The 15,006-nt window shown below is 40.7% G+C and overlaps 2 protein-coding genes across 2 annotated transcripts in view; one reads left to right on the plus strand and one right to left on the minus strand.

Annotated features, from left to right (window-relative positions):
• Positions 1–9,439, minus strand: part of TTC8 (tetratricopeptide repeat domain 8) — a 50,878-nt gene extending 41,439 nt beyond the window's left edge. Inside the window, exon 1 of the mRNA XM_079912800.1 lies at positions 9,311–9,439. Within this exon, the coding sequence (XP_079768926.1) occupies positions 9,311–9,424 (114 nt within the window). The 5' untranslated portion in view covers positions 9,425–9,439. The remainder of the gene's footprint in view (positions 1–9,310) is intronic.
• Positions 9,440–12,884: 3,445 nt separating this feature from the next.
• LOC307182250 (elongation factor 1-alpha 1-like) lies at positions 12,885–14,782 on the plus strand. Its single transcript, XM_079913477.1, has one exon. It carries the CDS (start codon positions 12,914–12,916, stop codon positions 14,300–14,302), a length of 1,389 nt encoding a protein of 462 aa, XP_079769603.1. The 5' UTR covers positions 12,885–12,913; the 3' UTR covers positions 14,303–14,782.
• Positions 14,783–15,006: the final 224 nt, after the last annotated feature.

A 15,006-nucleotide genomic window follows, 5' to 3' on the forward strand; every position in this document is an offset into this window, starting at 1 on the left:
TTTAGAGCACAGAGAAGAAATCTTTACATATTTAATGAATTCACAGTATCTCAGGAATTAAAAATAATTTTACAACTATACCAAGGAAGCTATTTTTATATTCAAAAACAAGTTCATGGTGGTTAAAGCATTCAGACTTTAATCCCTTGAGGAGGAGGAGGAAAATCCACATACTATAAACCCTTCTATTCCCCATAAACATAATGGGATCAGTGGCTAAAGATAAGAAATTAATTCTGACTGCAATGTCTTCCGAGAAATTTTTGTAAATAGACTATATAATATATATCAGGGTCAGGTGCTGATAAACTCAGGGTTTTTTTCTGTCCAAAATTAAATAGAAATGCATTGGTTAAAAACACAGATTTATAACAAATTTATTTATAAAAGATCTACACTTTCACATCTACAGTCAGCAGCCTCTGAACACTCAATCTGCAGCATGTTTTACTGGGAAAGCTACTAAGAAACAGAAAAAGGAAAGAAAAAAAAATCCTTGCTTTCTACAGCTCTAAAATCCAAAAAGAATACCCGAAATATTTTTTAAAGAATATATTATGTGTGCAAGCAATGTGTAAACCATCTGGTCACCAAGCAAGGATAAGCAATTTCACATGACACACAGCAGCAACAAGAGAGGAAAAGGCTAAACTAAGCTAGAAAGTGAGAGTCCTAGCGGGTGGGAGTTAGAGAATACTTGGCAATCAGCTGAACAGAACACAAAACAGCAACTAAGAAGACACAGCAATTGGAGGTTTTCAATGCCGGCGTGCAGAAGAAAGAGCTGGAAAAAGAATAGATTTCCTAGATCCCACAATCCATATTTAGAGAAATACACTGATACAGGCAATGAGATGACAGAAGAAATAACCCCTTCTATTCTTTCTTCTATTTATTTGTATACGTGTCTAAATGACCCCCCATTATCTCATTTGAGTCCCACAACAACCATTTCAGGGAGGCAGGTAAGTGTTATTATCCATTTTACAGATCAGTAAACAAATTCAGGGATGTCATGTAATTTGCTCAAGGTCACACAAAGAAGCCAGAGCTCTTTCTTGCCAGTCCACCTTGGAGATTAAAAAAAATGAGTTAGATACATAAGGCAGGATTGAAGGGTAAAGTGTAGGAGAGATACAAGATAAGTTCCATATAGAAACAGGTTAAAAAGTTTACTAGAGGTGATTGTAGACAGCGTTTGAAAAGGAAAACAGTGAAAGGAGACAGAGCCACGGAAAGTAAGTAAATGCTGGACGCTTGTTAGTCTGCAGGGAGATTCCTCCAGTGGCCCAAACTGACCCCGGCAGCTCAGCCTCAGAGCGCTCTGTTCACCAACGAACGCCTTCATGCTCTCTGCGTCTCGTCCTGCCCCGCAGGATTGCACTTACGACTTACCAGGTAGGTAAAGAACATTAGGGACCTGATGTGAAATGAGAAGAAAATGAGAAGGGAGAGGATGGAAAGGTGTAGAGACCGGTGAGGTGGTACGGATGGAAGATGGAGGCAAGGCTTAACCACGAGTCGGCAGAGAATACATTAATTCCACAACATTCTCTTGGCATCCCTGGAACCCCGAGAGGCACTGAAAACATTCTATGTGGGAAGGCACATAATTAAATAAATTACAGTACAATGTGTTAAATGCCATACTCAAGCATGGACCAACCACAGATGACTTAGATGGAGGACAGAAAAGCAGAACATGAGAGATAAGGAAGTCAGGGTAAAAAGAGAGATTATTCTGGAAATGATTGTGTACCAATGATCTATGAACTATATTCAACATCATTTTATCATCAATTTCACTGGACACTCCTCACAGATGCTCTCCAGATTACCAACAATCCTTTCAGAAAGATATGACAGAATCCCACCTGCAAATATCTCTAGCTAACTAGAGATAATAGCAGCTCACTTTTTTGATCACTTAGCATGTGTTAATGAACTTAACCCTCACAACAACCCTTTGAGGTAGGTATGTTACCATGGCCATTTTATGGATAACTCTGAGGTCAAAGTGTGCAGGCAGTATTTGAAGCTAGATACTCTCAGTCAAGAGCATGCACTTTGCTTTACATATGAGACCATAGCAAGGCCGGAACGCAGACTACTGTAGAGTGTGGGAAGACCAAGGCCAGGTATGGCTGGTCTGGAGATCCACCAGGAGCAGCAGAACGATGGAGGAAAGAGTCAGGATATTTTAATTTAGAGACAGGGCAAATTTAGTGATTTTGTTTTGTTTTGTTTTTTTGCGGCACGCGGGCCTCTCACTGTTGTGGCCTCTCCCGTTGCAGAGCACAGGCTCCGGACGTGCCGGCTCAGCGGCCATGGCTCACGGGCCCAGCCGCTCTGTGGCATATGGGATCTTCCCGGACCGGGGCACGAACCCGCGTCCCCTGCATCGGCAGGCGGACTCTCAACCACTGCGCCACCAGGGAAGCCCAAATTTAGTGATTTAATTTTTAAATCACTAAGACCTTCATCTGGGTCTCTCTCAATTATAGTTTTTATGATTTAAATTAATCCACATACACAGGAAACCACAAGTTAGGTTCACTTGGTCTAGCAAATTATTTCCATGGGTATTATCAGCATAGTTTGAGTAGAAAGCACCAGGCCCAGGCCTAGAGTCAGAAAACCTGGGCTTGATCCTCAGGGAGCCACTTAGCTGCATGACCTTGAACAACCTCCATTACCCAGTCCTCCTCTCAAATTAGAGCAATAGTGCCTACTTTATAGGATAGCTTTAAAAATAAAACCTTGAAGATTATTTCATAATTTTCAGAGTTCTTATACCATAGTAGTTCATGAAGTATAAGGTGGTAGTACTTTCAACAAGAAGTATTAACCACACAGAATTTCTTTATAAATACATGTACATAATGAACAGAAAAGCACCCAACTCTCTATTACTTCCTTTTTCAGAACTCAGAACTGACTCCCAGTTACGGCACATCAAATTAAAACTTCCCTTTGAATCTCCGTGAAAGTAAGAAGACAGGGAAAGTACAGTGGCACTGCCTAGAACCAGCAAAAACTCACCAGCATAAACTTCAATTCACAGTAGTTTGCTTCCTTCCTTCCTCCCTAGGGTATAGCTTTCTCTTAGGTTGTTGCTATTACTTTAGGAAATTAAAACTCCAGATGATTCTGAATGCAACTTCCAAATTGCCACCAATACTTACTCTGGCTAATGAGTCTGCCCAACTCTGCTCTTAAACTACAGAGTCATTATTCAGAATTTAGCAAAAACAGGAAGGAAAAGAATGTAAGAGAACAGAGAAATGAATGGATTTCAGAAGGTTTAGGGAAATCTAGTGACCAAGGAGCCAAGTGGGAATGTAATCTTTAAAATTCAGCAACGTGAACTGCTCTGCAGAGTACAGAATCAAAAGAATGCCTGGTTATAAGTCTCCATGGCCCAAATGAGGAAATAAATTAGATAATCATACAGAAAGATGTTTATTTGGCTTGGATCACCAGATCATTGTCTCAACCAACTACTAACATACAGCTCATTGGGGACCCCTGCTTCTCGACCTTTCATCTAAGCCAGTGGCTTTCAGCCTTTTCTCCACCTTCAAACTATTGACAGTAATAACCCCCTTCTCTCTCATTATAAGCAGAGATTGCGGGTGGCAAGAAAAATGTGAATTACCCCCATTCTGATAAACAGCTAACCCTCCCACTCCCAGAATCACAGATTTTAACAATTTAAAAATCTATCAGCAATCTACCTCATTAAGAAAAGTATATTAACTTTAAAAAAAATCAACGACTACCTCTATGTTTTATGAACTGTTGAATTATACTGGAGCTAAAATCGGGGCTGCTTTTAAAGCCATGAATCTGACATATGGAACACAAAGAACAGTAATCAGATTAAGCAACTAATCAGGATGACCGACATGAGCCGTAAAAGCAAGCATTCCCTCTAGGTCATGTTGCTGCATGGAAGGCCATTTTGCATTTCTCTCTTTTATGTCTTTTAACTTTTAACCACTTTTCTAGTCACGATTTAGAGAAAACTTTGAAAAAAGATAGCACTTCTCTATGAATTGATTGTTCCTACTGTCTTTTGTCAAATGGGGAAACTACGATGATGAATTAACCAGTTATCCTTCTTTATTCTTAACTGATCAGAACTTTAACGTCCTTCATGCTTACAGACCCTGCCCTCTGTTTCACACCATTCTGCATCTGGGAAAAGCAGTCCAGAATCCATCTTTTTCAGGAACCCTTCCCAAACATCATGTTATTACCTTCAACCTACCCTTCAGTCCTCCCGTATCCAAATAAAATTGTGTAACGCTAAGGAAACAAGCTGGTCCGTAGTATATCATACCTCTCCAGCCAACCTGACTATGCTGACTTTGGCAAGAATCAAAACCAAATAAAATCCACATGTCCTAACAGAAAATACAAGGCACTAATTAAATATTTTTGATGATACTATACCAAAATGGTATCTCTTAAAGGAGAACTAAACGTAGAAGAAATAGTCTTAGAGGTGGGCTTCATTCCAAAAGGTTAATGTATCACCACCAAAACGTCTTTTTGAAGCTCCCTGGACCAGCTTATAAAAAGATTAGCAAACAGCAAATCACTTTAGAGAGGTTCTCCTCATCCAGGAGAAAAATAAGCAAAACCCAAAGTGAATATTAACATAAAAAACAAAAGCTATTTTTGTTCTAGAAAAAAAAAAAGCGAGAGCAAAAATGAATCCATTTGGCACTCAGGAGAAATATTTTAATTTCCTTTCTCTTCCATGTGTCCAGGCACTGCTTCAAAGTCACTCATTTGTAATCAAATCAGTTGCGTGGCACAGGAATGGTAATTCAAGAAGCTGCAGAGGAAAAATATTCTACTTTAAAATGTAGAAGCCTCAAAAAAAAAAGCCCATGAGGCTAAAGGGGTACATGAAGATAAACCAGGGAAACCGCAGGGGCTGAGAGTCATCTGCCTCTGCTCTGATCACATTACCGTTAGCTTTTCATAGATTGCTAGTCTCTCCATTTAACTTCCTCCACTGAAACAAGAGCGTTGTGAAGAAATACCAATGATGATAATGACTACCAGAAACACTCTCCTGGAGGGATCCAGGAAGAATTTGCTCAACTGATTTAAAAAAAAAAAAACTGACCCTCGAGATAAGAAATGAATTAAGAATGTCCATAATGCAATTACATGTGTATGAAAAGGTGAATACATATAAGAACCTATGGTGCTGAGAATTAGGATGGGGGGCAGGGAGAAGCAAAGACCACCAGGCAATTAGGGTGATCTCCATAAACAGAGTGGAAGTTGGCACACATAAATAACACCATCCAGATGCATATATGAATATGATCAAGGCACTCATTCAGCAAAATACATAATGATGGCACCTGGGTGCCAGATTCTGTGCCATTCCATACGGATCTGCCATCCTGGACTCATATTCTAAGAGAAAGAATGAGAATTTTCAAGCTTTTAATCAAAGGAACCTCCTAAAGCTTCCTGAAGCTCCTCATTAAATGCATCAGCACTCTAACATAAATATTTAAATTCTTTTTAATTAATTAAGAAAAAAGCAGGATTGCTTTAAGCTTGGGGAAATCATAATGGAAAATATTTCCAAAATGAAATAACACTTGGATACAAAATGCACAAATCGGTGCTAAGAGAAGCATACAGAGAAAAAGCGCAGTGTTTAAAGGCTGGATCAAAGAATAACTAATAGGAGTGAGCCATGTAAACTTTTCAGAGGCCCTAACCAGGAATCCAAAGGCCGGTTTGGTAAGGTAACATCAAGTTAAAACTTCTGTTCCGGGCTTCCCTGGTGGCACAGTGGTTGAGAGTCCGCCTGCCAATACAGGGGACACGGGTTCGTGCCTCAGTCCAGGAAGATCCCACATGCCGCGGAGAGGCTGGGCCCATGAGCCATGGCCGCTAAGCCTGCGCATCGGGAGCCTGTGCTCTGCAACGGGAGAGGCCACAAAAGTGAGAGGCCCGCGTACCGCAAAAAACAAAACAAAACAAAACCAAAACTTATGTTCCTGGTGAAGTGCTACTCGTCATTCTGACAATATATATAGTTCCTCCTTAAATAAACTATCTCAGCATAACAAATAAAAAGGATTAGAAAAAGGATTAGAAAAGGGAAAAAATGTCATAAATTTCTTCTGGTAGATTCTCCTCGGCAGCCTTTGATACTTGTAGGAGCTAAACATATCAACGCCTGCTTATAACAATAAAACAGTAACAAAGAATTACATTAAAAAAAAACATTTCTAGGATATTAAAATTAATTATGTATCACATTACGAAGTATTATTTCAAATCCACAATAAATAGGATAGTGGAAGAGGCCAGGACTTAACAAGATCTGTTGCCATAATGATCTTAACCATGTCAGATGGTTAACCAATGACAACAGCAATATTTCCCAGTATGATCCTGTATCTTTTATTCTTCACCACCATTCTCATTCTCAGATCCACTAACCATTCCCTGTAACAAGTCTTAATTTTCCAAGAGGGCCAGCAAGGCCTAAAGGGAACTATATAAGAGGCCAAATAAAACGATCCAAGTTACTACCTTGTTTAGCTGTTAATTTTGGAGACTTTAAATGAAGTTCTTAATTTGTTCACCCTGTTCTCCCTAGGTACAAGGAAAGGGGTCAAGATCTCCGCGACAGCTCCTTCTTAACCATTAATAGAAACGCTGATGCTTTGCCTATGCAGTTCCCAAAGTGACAACATCTCCCCAGATAAATTTGTACCTCTCCCCCAAAAAAGGAATCAGTCAGCGGTCGAGTAAGTTTCAGAATACTGTCTTAATCAAAATTAGGCAGGTTACCTTCCTTCAGGACTTCTCAGAGCCTTTAATCCAAGTACACAGATATGTCAAATTCCCATTTAGCTAAAAATCTTGAAAAAGGAACAGCACATGGGAAAATGTACTGGAAAAAGTTCAGAAACACAGAGTTTTGAAAAATTAGGCTACATAAGCACCAAAGAAGCAGCACAGGATAGACAAAGGGAATGGGCTTACCAGCTTTGTACCTTTGGACAAATTACTTCACCATGTGCCTCAGTGTGCTCTATCTGTAAAATGGGGGAAATAGTACCAACTTCCTAAAATAGCTGAGGATTAAATGAGATAACATATAAAACCCTCTGAATCAAGCCTGACACAGAGTAAATACTCAATAAATGTTACCTATTATCTTTGTTACATACTTTGCAAGGTTATTCTAAGCAAAGAAATACACATAATTTATAGAATATATCCCTGGCAAGTAGTAAGCACTCAATAAAAGGTCATTGAACACTGTAAAGTCCTGATCACAGTGTCTAGCACAAACTAAACCTGAATTGCAGTACTGAATGTCACTATGATTACATCATTAAGATTAGAGACACGGAAAACAAACTATGGTTACCAAAGGGGATAGCAGGGTGCGGGGGGTTGTGGTGGTGGATAGATTAGCAGTTTGGGATTAACATATACACACTACTATATATAAAATAGATAACCAACAAGGACCTACTGTATAGCACAGGGAACTATATTCAATATCTTGCAATAACCTATAATAGAAAACCTGAAAAAGAATATATGTATGTATAACTGAATTGCTTCGCTGTACACCTGAAACTAATACAACATTGTAAATTAACTATACTTCAATGGTTAAAAATGGTTTAAAAAAGATTATAAGGTCTTAACCATTAATAAAAACACTGCTGCTTTGCCTATAACACATTTCCTAATGTGACAACATCTCCCTAGGATGATAACAGCAAAGATATCTGAGCCTCGCCCACTGCCAAAAAAGGAATCAGTGATCAAATAAGTTTCAGAACTATTGTATTCATCAAAATTAGGCAAAGTTTCTTTCTGCAGAACTCCTCAGAACCTTTAGTACGAATCTCTAAGTAGGGAATATACATTTCCCAAATGCATTTAATGAGGAAACTTTCTTTCACTGAGCACTCTTGGGACTGTTGTTCTTTGGAACACGGAATGGAAACTATCCTAACTCAATGGAAAAATAGAACAATGTCTGGTACATCACTAGTTTGTAACAAACTTTGGTTGTACAAATGTAAAGGGGTCCATATTTTGTCGTGGTTCCCAAACATATTTAAGGGTGAAATCCTTTTTTTTTTTTTTTAAGCAGCATTTGTGGGACTACAATGCCAGGAAACATATCTGGAAGCGTGCTTGTCTATGGAAATGCAGTCCTATTAACCAATGTGACCTAACACAAGCACAACCTAGTTTAGCATTCCTACTAACACAGATTGCTCTGTGGGAGACGTGCTATCTATCTGAAGGCCAAAAGATTCACTTTAATAGGTTATCCTCAATCCATTTGCTGGGCACTAAGGCAGAGCCTAGTGACAGTTTTCACGCCTCAGTTTACGGAACTCCCCCTCAATTTTCCTTTTTTTTCTAACATCTCCAAGGCAACACCACTAGAAGAAAAGCTGGGAAACTATAACTACATGGGTACGTTCTGCATTTAATAGACGTACTCACAAACTACCAGAGTTCTGCTCTCCCTTTTTCTCCTTTTTTGTCTCTTCCAGGAACTACCTGACCCCCAGAGTTGTACCTCTCTTATACCTAGCATAAAAGCCTTTTCACTCACTTTATTTAATATTATACTTTATTTAAGAAACCCTAAATAAACTACTATAATCAATGCCATCTTTCCTTCTTTTACAGGAACTTTTTTCCCATCCCTCCCTCCTAATAATGAATGTATCTTATCCTCTCCTAGATTCTCATTCCTCTAATTTGCATTATTTGCCTCAAGTTGCACTCAAGCCCCAGCATCGAGGGTTCCCCACTCTTGGACAACAGTCTTAAGATGAACCAGAAGGATTACACGTTTGATCAAAAGAAAAAAAGGCAGCTATTTCAACAGGGAGTGGGAAGTTACAGATCTTTATGTTTATACATAATGGTTTTAGAAATCAATACCGTACGTGCAGCGAGCTTAAGAGCCCATCCACATGCCAGTATAAAGGAACTAACAAAGTTCGTCACCAAATTGTTCCTTTAAGCGACGTTTGAAGGAAAGGGTCTGCTGAAGTTTGAGGAGGGGGCGGTCGTGGCACAGCACTCGTGGGTCCCGCGGGCAAGGACCCACCGGCCAAGGCTCCAGGGGGTCTCGCTCCAGGTGCCTGTGCTGACCACAAGGTTAACCTCGCCCTGCGCCTTCTTCCCTGGAGACCCCTCCCGGGGACCTGGGAATCCCCCAGAGCCCTCAGCCTTATTGCCGGGATCCACAGGGCTGGCGGGGTCCGGCCTGTACCTGGTCATAAGGGGACTTCTCCAGCATCTGCGTGCACAGATCGGCGCAGAGCTGGAACTTCCTGCGCCTAAAATAGCTCCAGGCCAGGAGCAGCGGATCCATCTCCGAGCCCATGGCGGCTCCGAGAAAGACCAGGGCCCGGCTCAGGGAGGGCGGGGGGCGAGGAGCAGGCGGCGTCCAGCCCTGCCCGGCAACGCGCGGGGGCAGGGGCCTTGCCAGAGAGGCGCCCCGCGTCGCGCCTGAGAATAGGAAAAAGAAAACCCACCTCGAGTAGAACTCAGCTATAGGACTGCCAAACCTTGGCTTTAAAAATCATATACTTTTAAAGACTACATATTTCATTAATTTTCTAGAAGAAGGAACCGTGGCTAACGTAAGAGGCAGTGACTTAGACACCTGCAACTGGGGTCCTCCACCCACCCAGAGGAGGACCGGTTGCCTGGCAACCGAACTCTCCGCGTACTCTGCCAGTCCCAGAAAAATCCCGAGAGTTGACCGTACGGCCGGTCGTTGTCATACTCTTACTCTTCAGGCATTCTTACCCCTATCACTTATCCCTCCGACTTTAGAAACACAAACATGAGAACAGTTTCTCCAATACCATCTCGCCCACCAGAACCCAAAGACCTGAATCCTAAAACTCCCAGTCTGTTTTCCTAAATCCCTCTCACCCAATCTCGGTGTCCGAATGAAAAGGTACATTGAGGATCGCTTAGTCCAAACCGTTCGTTTTACAGATAAGAAACTGAGATGAGCTCAGAGAAATTATTAACCTAGTGTGGCGTGGAGTTAGGGAGCTGGATTGTAATCCAGATGACTACAAACTGTTAATACCATTTGTTAATTCCACGATGCCTAGGGGTTCTGGATTATAAATCGGTGACATTTTTGCCAAACAAAATAATGTACGAAAAAAAAATCTTTGAGGAGGTTTTGAAACAACATCTCCACGTACTTGTTGTTTGTCAAATGTTTACTTGTGCAGAGTGATTTTTTCAGGTACAATTCTGACTTTCCTCTAGAGATTTACACAGATGACAAATATCTTTTATGGTTAGGAAAAGAGAAGTGTGACCAAGCTAAGTCCAGGTTGACTTCATTATGGAGGACTAGGGGATATTGTTTCCTTGCCTTCTTCCTACCACAGTGAGAGAGGCGGGAGAGGAAAAGTTAACTCGATATTGAAGAACTTTCTGATCAGTTCTAAATCTCCTTTACAGATAAGAAGCGAACTAACAGCTCTTAGTAAAGGTAAATCACTCGTAATTTTCTCAAACCACTAAGGTACCATAATGAAGACATTATATTGAATCCAGATATATATACGTCTCATATATATCAAAATGAAAGCTTTCTAAAATAAAAAATAGGTTGTGAGTAGTTTTTTCTCCTTTACTAAGCAGTCATTCTTGAATTTTTGTATCTTGGAAGCAATTAATTATCAGGATTGTGATTATTCCAGTTACGTTTACTACAATTAGTCCATTTGTGTTTCCCTGGAGGTGCCTCTAGAAATGTAACCAGTCTAATGCAGCAGCCCACTGTTTCTAGGGGTCAGGACTTTAGGACCGTACATGCTGGAACTGGCACTTGGGCTCGATATTTCACAGGGTCCTTTTGTTTTCTGGTAAAATGTAAGTGGAATCTATGTAAGTGATTCTCAACCCTGGCTCCATATTAGATAGATTTTTTTAAGTAAACTATTTTAGAATATATTTAGATTTATGGAAAAGTTACAAAGATAGTACAGAGAGTTCCCATCTACTCCTCACCCAGTTTCCCATTGTTAACAACATTACTACAGTACATATGTCACAACAAAGGAACCTACATTGGTATATTACTATTAACTCCACAATTTATTCAGATTTCCGTAGTTTTCCCCTAATACCCTTTTTCTATTCCAGGATCCCACTTTGGATACCATATTACATTTAGTCATCAATGTCTCCTTTGCCTCCTCTGGTCTGTGACAGTTTCTCAGACTTTTCTTGTTTATGATGACTTGACAGTTTTGAAGAGGGCTGGTCAAGTATTTAGTAGAATGTCTGTGGAGCTTTTAAAAATACAACTGCTCACATTCCATTCCTAGAGAGTCTGACTTAAATGGTTTGATATAGGGCTGGAGCATCGGTTTTTTTGTTTTGTTTTGTTTTTGTTTCCCATGTAATTCTAATGGGCAGCCAGGGTTAAACAACCTCTGTGCTGAGTTCTAAATGGTTTTGTATACATTGTGATTATTGTCAACTTCCTAGAGAAAAAAATGTGTGTGTGTATATATATATATATATATATATATATATATAATTTTAAGAACATGTAATTCATCTTAGCTTCTTCCAGAAGGCTGTTAATTTTTTTTCTTTCAGAAAAGTCAAGTGGACGAGAAAAACTGTAGAATCTTAGCACATTGCAGATTGTTAAGCATGTCCAAATGTGGCATAAAATGTTACTTTAAAAGCTTATAAACATTTGTTTTTTTAATCTTGTTAATATGTGTATAGTTAATTTTATGAATATATAGATAAATTTTGTTACATATTTTATAATTACTAATCCATAATGCAGAAACCTTTTTGTTTTTTATGGCCATGCCATGCAGCTTGTGGTATCTTAGTTCCCTGACCAGGGATTGAACCTGAGACCTCAGCAGTGAGAGTGTGGAGTCCTAACCACTGGACCTCCAGGGAATTCCCAACCATTATTTTTTTTAATGACATGCTAGTGATAGGAAAAATAGTAGATGTAACAGTTCCTGGTGAAGGGGATGGATAAGAATTACTAGGGCTATTTTCCTACTGGAGAAAATGAAGCATAGAGAAACAACTTAATCTCTTTGAACGGGTCAATTTCACAATCAGAGCTAGATCTCAGTTCATGGATCCTTATCTTTTGCTTTCTAGCAACTGGATCTCTTTAGGTTAATTCAGTTTAAAATCAGATACGGATTTTCTTAATTTTAATTAAATTTTCTTAAATGTTAAATTGGAATCGCTCAGGCCATTTAAACTTAACCCAAAACAAAAATAGAAATGTAACATGAGGTATTCTCTTGATCAACAGCTCCTATGCTTGGTGATAAGAATGCAGAGAAGAAAAAGACAGATCTGCCCCAAGGGTACTTATACATGAAGAGTAGTTACAGGAAAGAGCATTGGGCTTGCGGTTAGACTTGCTAGCTGTGTTTTCTCAGGCAACTTAGGAATCAAGATAGGATGGTGATTAAAAAGTGGGCTCTAGAGCTAGATTTCCTATATTTGAAACCCTGTCTCTGCCATGCACTAAACGTGAGGATCTTAGGCAAGTGGTTTAATGGCCCTGTACCTCAGAAATGCGCTTCATCCATAACAGAATAAGTGTTTTCTGTATGCTTTAAGAATTTTAGATTCTGCTTTAAGAATTTTAGACTCTGCTTTAAAGAACAAGAAAAACAATGGGATGGATGAAATTCATAAGAAGCGTTAGGAATACATAGTAAGTACACCTTTAACCTATAGGACACCTTAAACATACATAGAATAAATAGACACTTACGGCTTTTTCACAACGGGTTTGCCGCCAGGATAGAGGTGTCGTGAAAACCACCGCTAAACCTAAGCAAAAATGGGAAAGGAGAAGACGCACATCAACATCGTCGTCATCGGACACGTAGATTCCGGGAAGTCCACCACTACTGGCCATCTGATCTACAAATGTAGTGGGATCGACAAGAGAACTATTGAAAAGTTCGAGAAGGAGGCTGCCGAGATGGGGAAGGGCTCCTTCAGGTATGCCCGGGTCTTGGACAAACTGAAAGCTGAACGCGAGCGTGGCATCACCATTGATATATCCCTATGGAAATTCGAGACCAGCGAGTACTATGTGACCATCATTGATGCCCCAGGACACAGAGACTTCATCAAAAGCATGATTACAGGCACATCCCAGGCTGACTGTGCTGTCCTGATTGTTGCTGCTGGTGTTGGTGAATTTGAAGCAGGTATTTCCAAGAATGGGCAGACCCGTGAGCATGCCCTTCTGGCCTACACTCTGGGTGTGAAACAACTAATTGTTGGAGTTAACAAAATGGATTCCACCGAGCCACCCTACAGCCGGAAGAGATACGAGGAAATTGTAAAGGAAGTCAGCACCTACACTAAGAAAATTGGCTACAATCCCGACACAGCAGCATTTGTGCCAGTTTCTGGCTGGAGTGGTGAAAACATCCTGGAGCCAAGTGCTAACATGCTGTGGTTCAAGAGATGGAGAGTCACCCATAAGGATGGCAGTGCCAGTGGAACCACACTGCTTGAAGCTCTGGATTGCATCCTGCCACCAACTCGCCCAGCTGACAAACCCTTGCGTTTGCCCCTCCAGGACATCTACAAAATTGGTGGTATTGGCACTGTCCCTGTGGGTCGAGTGGAGACAGGTGTTCTCAAACCTGGCCTGGTGGTCACCTTTGCTCCAGTCAATGTGACAACTGAAGTGATGTTTGTTGAAATGCACCATGAAGCTTTGAGTGAAGCCCTTCCTGGGGACAATGTGGGCTTCAATGTCAAGAACGTGTCTGTCAAAGATGTTCGTCGTGGCAATGTGGCTGGTGAGAGCAAAAATGACCCACCAATGGAAGCAGCTGGCTTCACAGCTCAGGTGATTATCTTGAACCATCCAGGCCAAATCAGTGCTGGCTGTGCACCTGTGCTGGATTGTCACACAGCTCACATTGCCTGCAAATTTGCTGAGCTGAAGGAGAAGATTGATCGTCATTCTGGGAAAAACCTGGAAGATGGCCCCAAATTCTTGAAATCTGGTGATGCTGCCATCGTTGATACGGTTCCTGGCAAACCCATGGGTGTTGAGAGCTTCTCTGACTGTCCTCCTCTGGGCCGCTTTGCTGTTTGTGACATGAGACAGACGGTTGCTGTGGGTGTCATCAAAGCAGTGGACAAGAAGGCAGCTGGAGCTGGCAAGGTCACCAAGTCTGCCCAGAAAGCTCAGAAGGCTAAATGAATATTATCCCCAATATCTGCTACCCCAGTCTTAATCAGTGGTGGAAGAATGGTCTCAGGACTGTTTGTCTCAATTGGCCATTTAAGTTTAATAGCAAAAGACTGGTTAATGATAACAATGCATCGTAAAACCTTCAGAAGGAGAGGAGAATGTGTTGTGGACCATTTGTTTTGTGTGTGGCAGTTTTAAGTTATTAGTTTTTAAACTCAGTACTTTTTAATGGAAACAACTTGACCAAAAATCTGTCACAGAATTTGAGACCCATTAAAAAAGTTTAATGAGAAAAAAAAAGAAAAAAAAATGGACACTTATGTGTTAAATGTAGATTAAACTGATGAAACAAATGAGAGTGTTAATTTGTAGATAGAGAGCGATGGAAAGCAAAACCTTAAATGTTCACAAAGCATGGTTCAGCTTTACCTACCTCAAACTGGCCACCCACTGATATCTACCCATTCTAGCCCACTTATCCTGTGGTTAAAGCATGCACTGCTGCCCACCAAGTCATCACCGAGCTATAGCTGTGGCCAAGCATGCCTGCCTTTTCATCTCTCCAGTAGAACAAGCATTTTGGGACCATGAACCTTCCACCTCTGAACTTGCTTGTTTGCCCTCAACTCGTTCTTATAACCACACAATCTGTGGTGTAGGCAGTTGAGGCAAAGAGTCAGGATATAGGAGCCTTAAGTGACCCACAAGTAGTG

The sequence above is a fragment of the Stenella coeruleoalba genome, assembly GCF_951394435.1.
Source record: "Stenella coeruleoalba genome assembly, chromosome: 2".
In the NCBI taxonomy this organism is placed as follows: domain Eukaryota; kingdom Metazoa; phylum Chordata; class Mammalia; order Artiodactyla; family Delphinidae; genus Stenella; species Stenella coeruleoalba.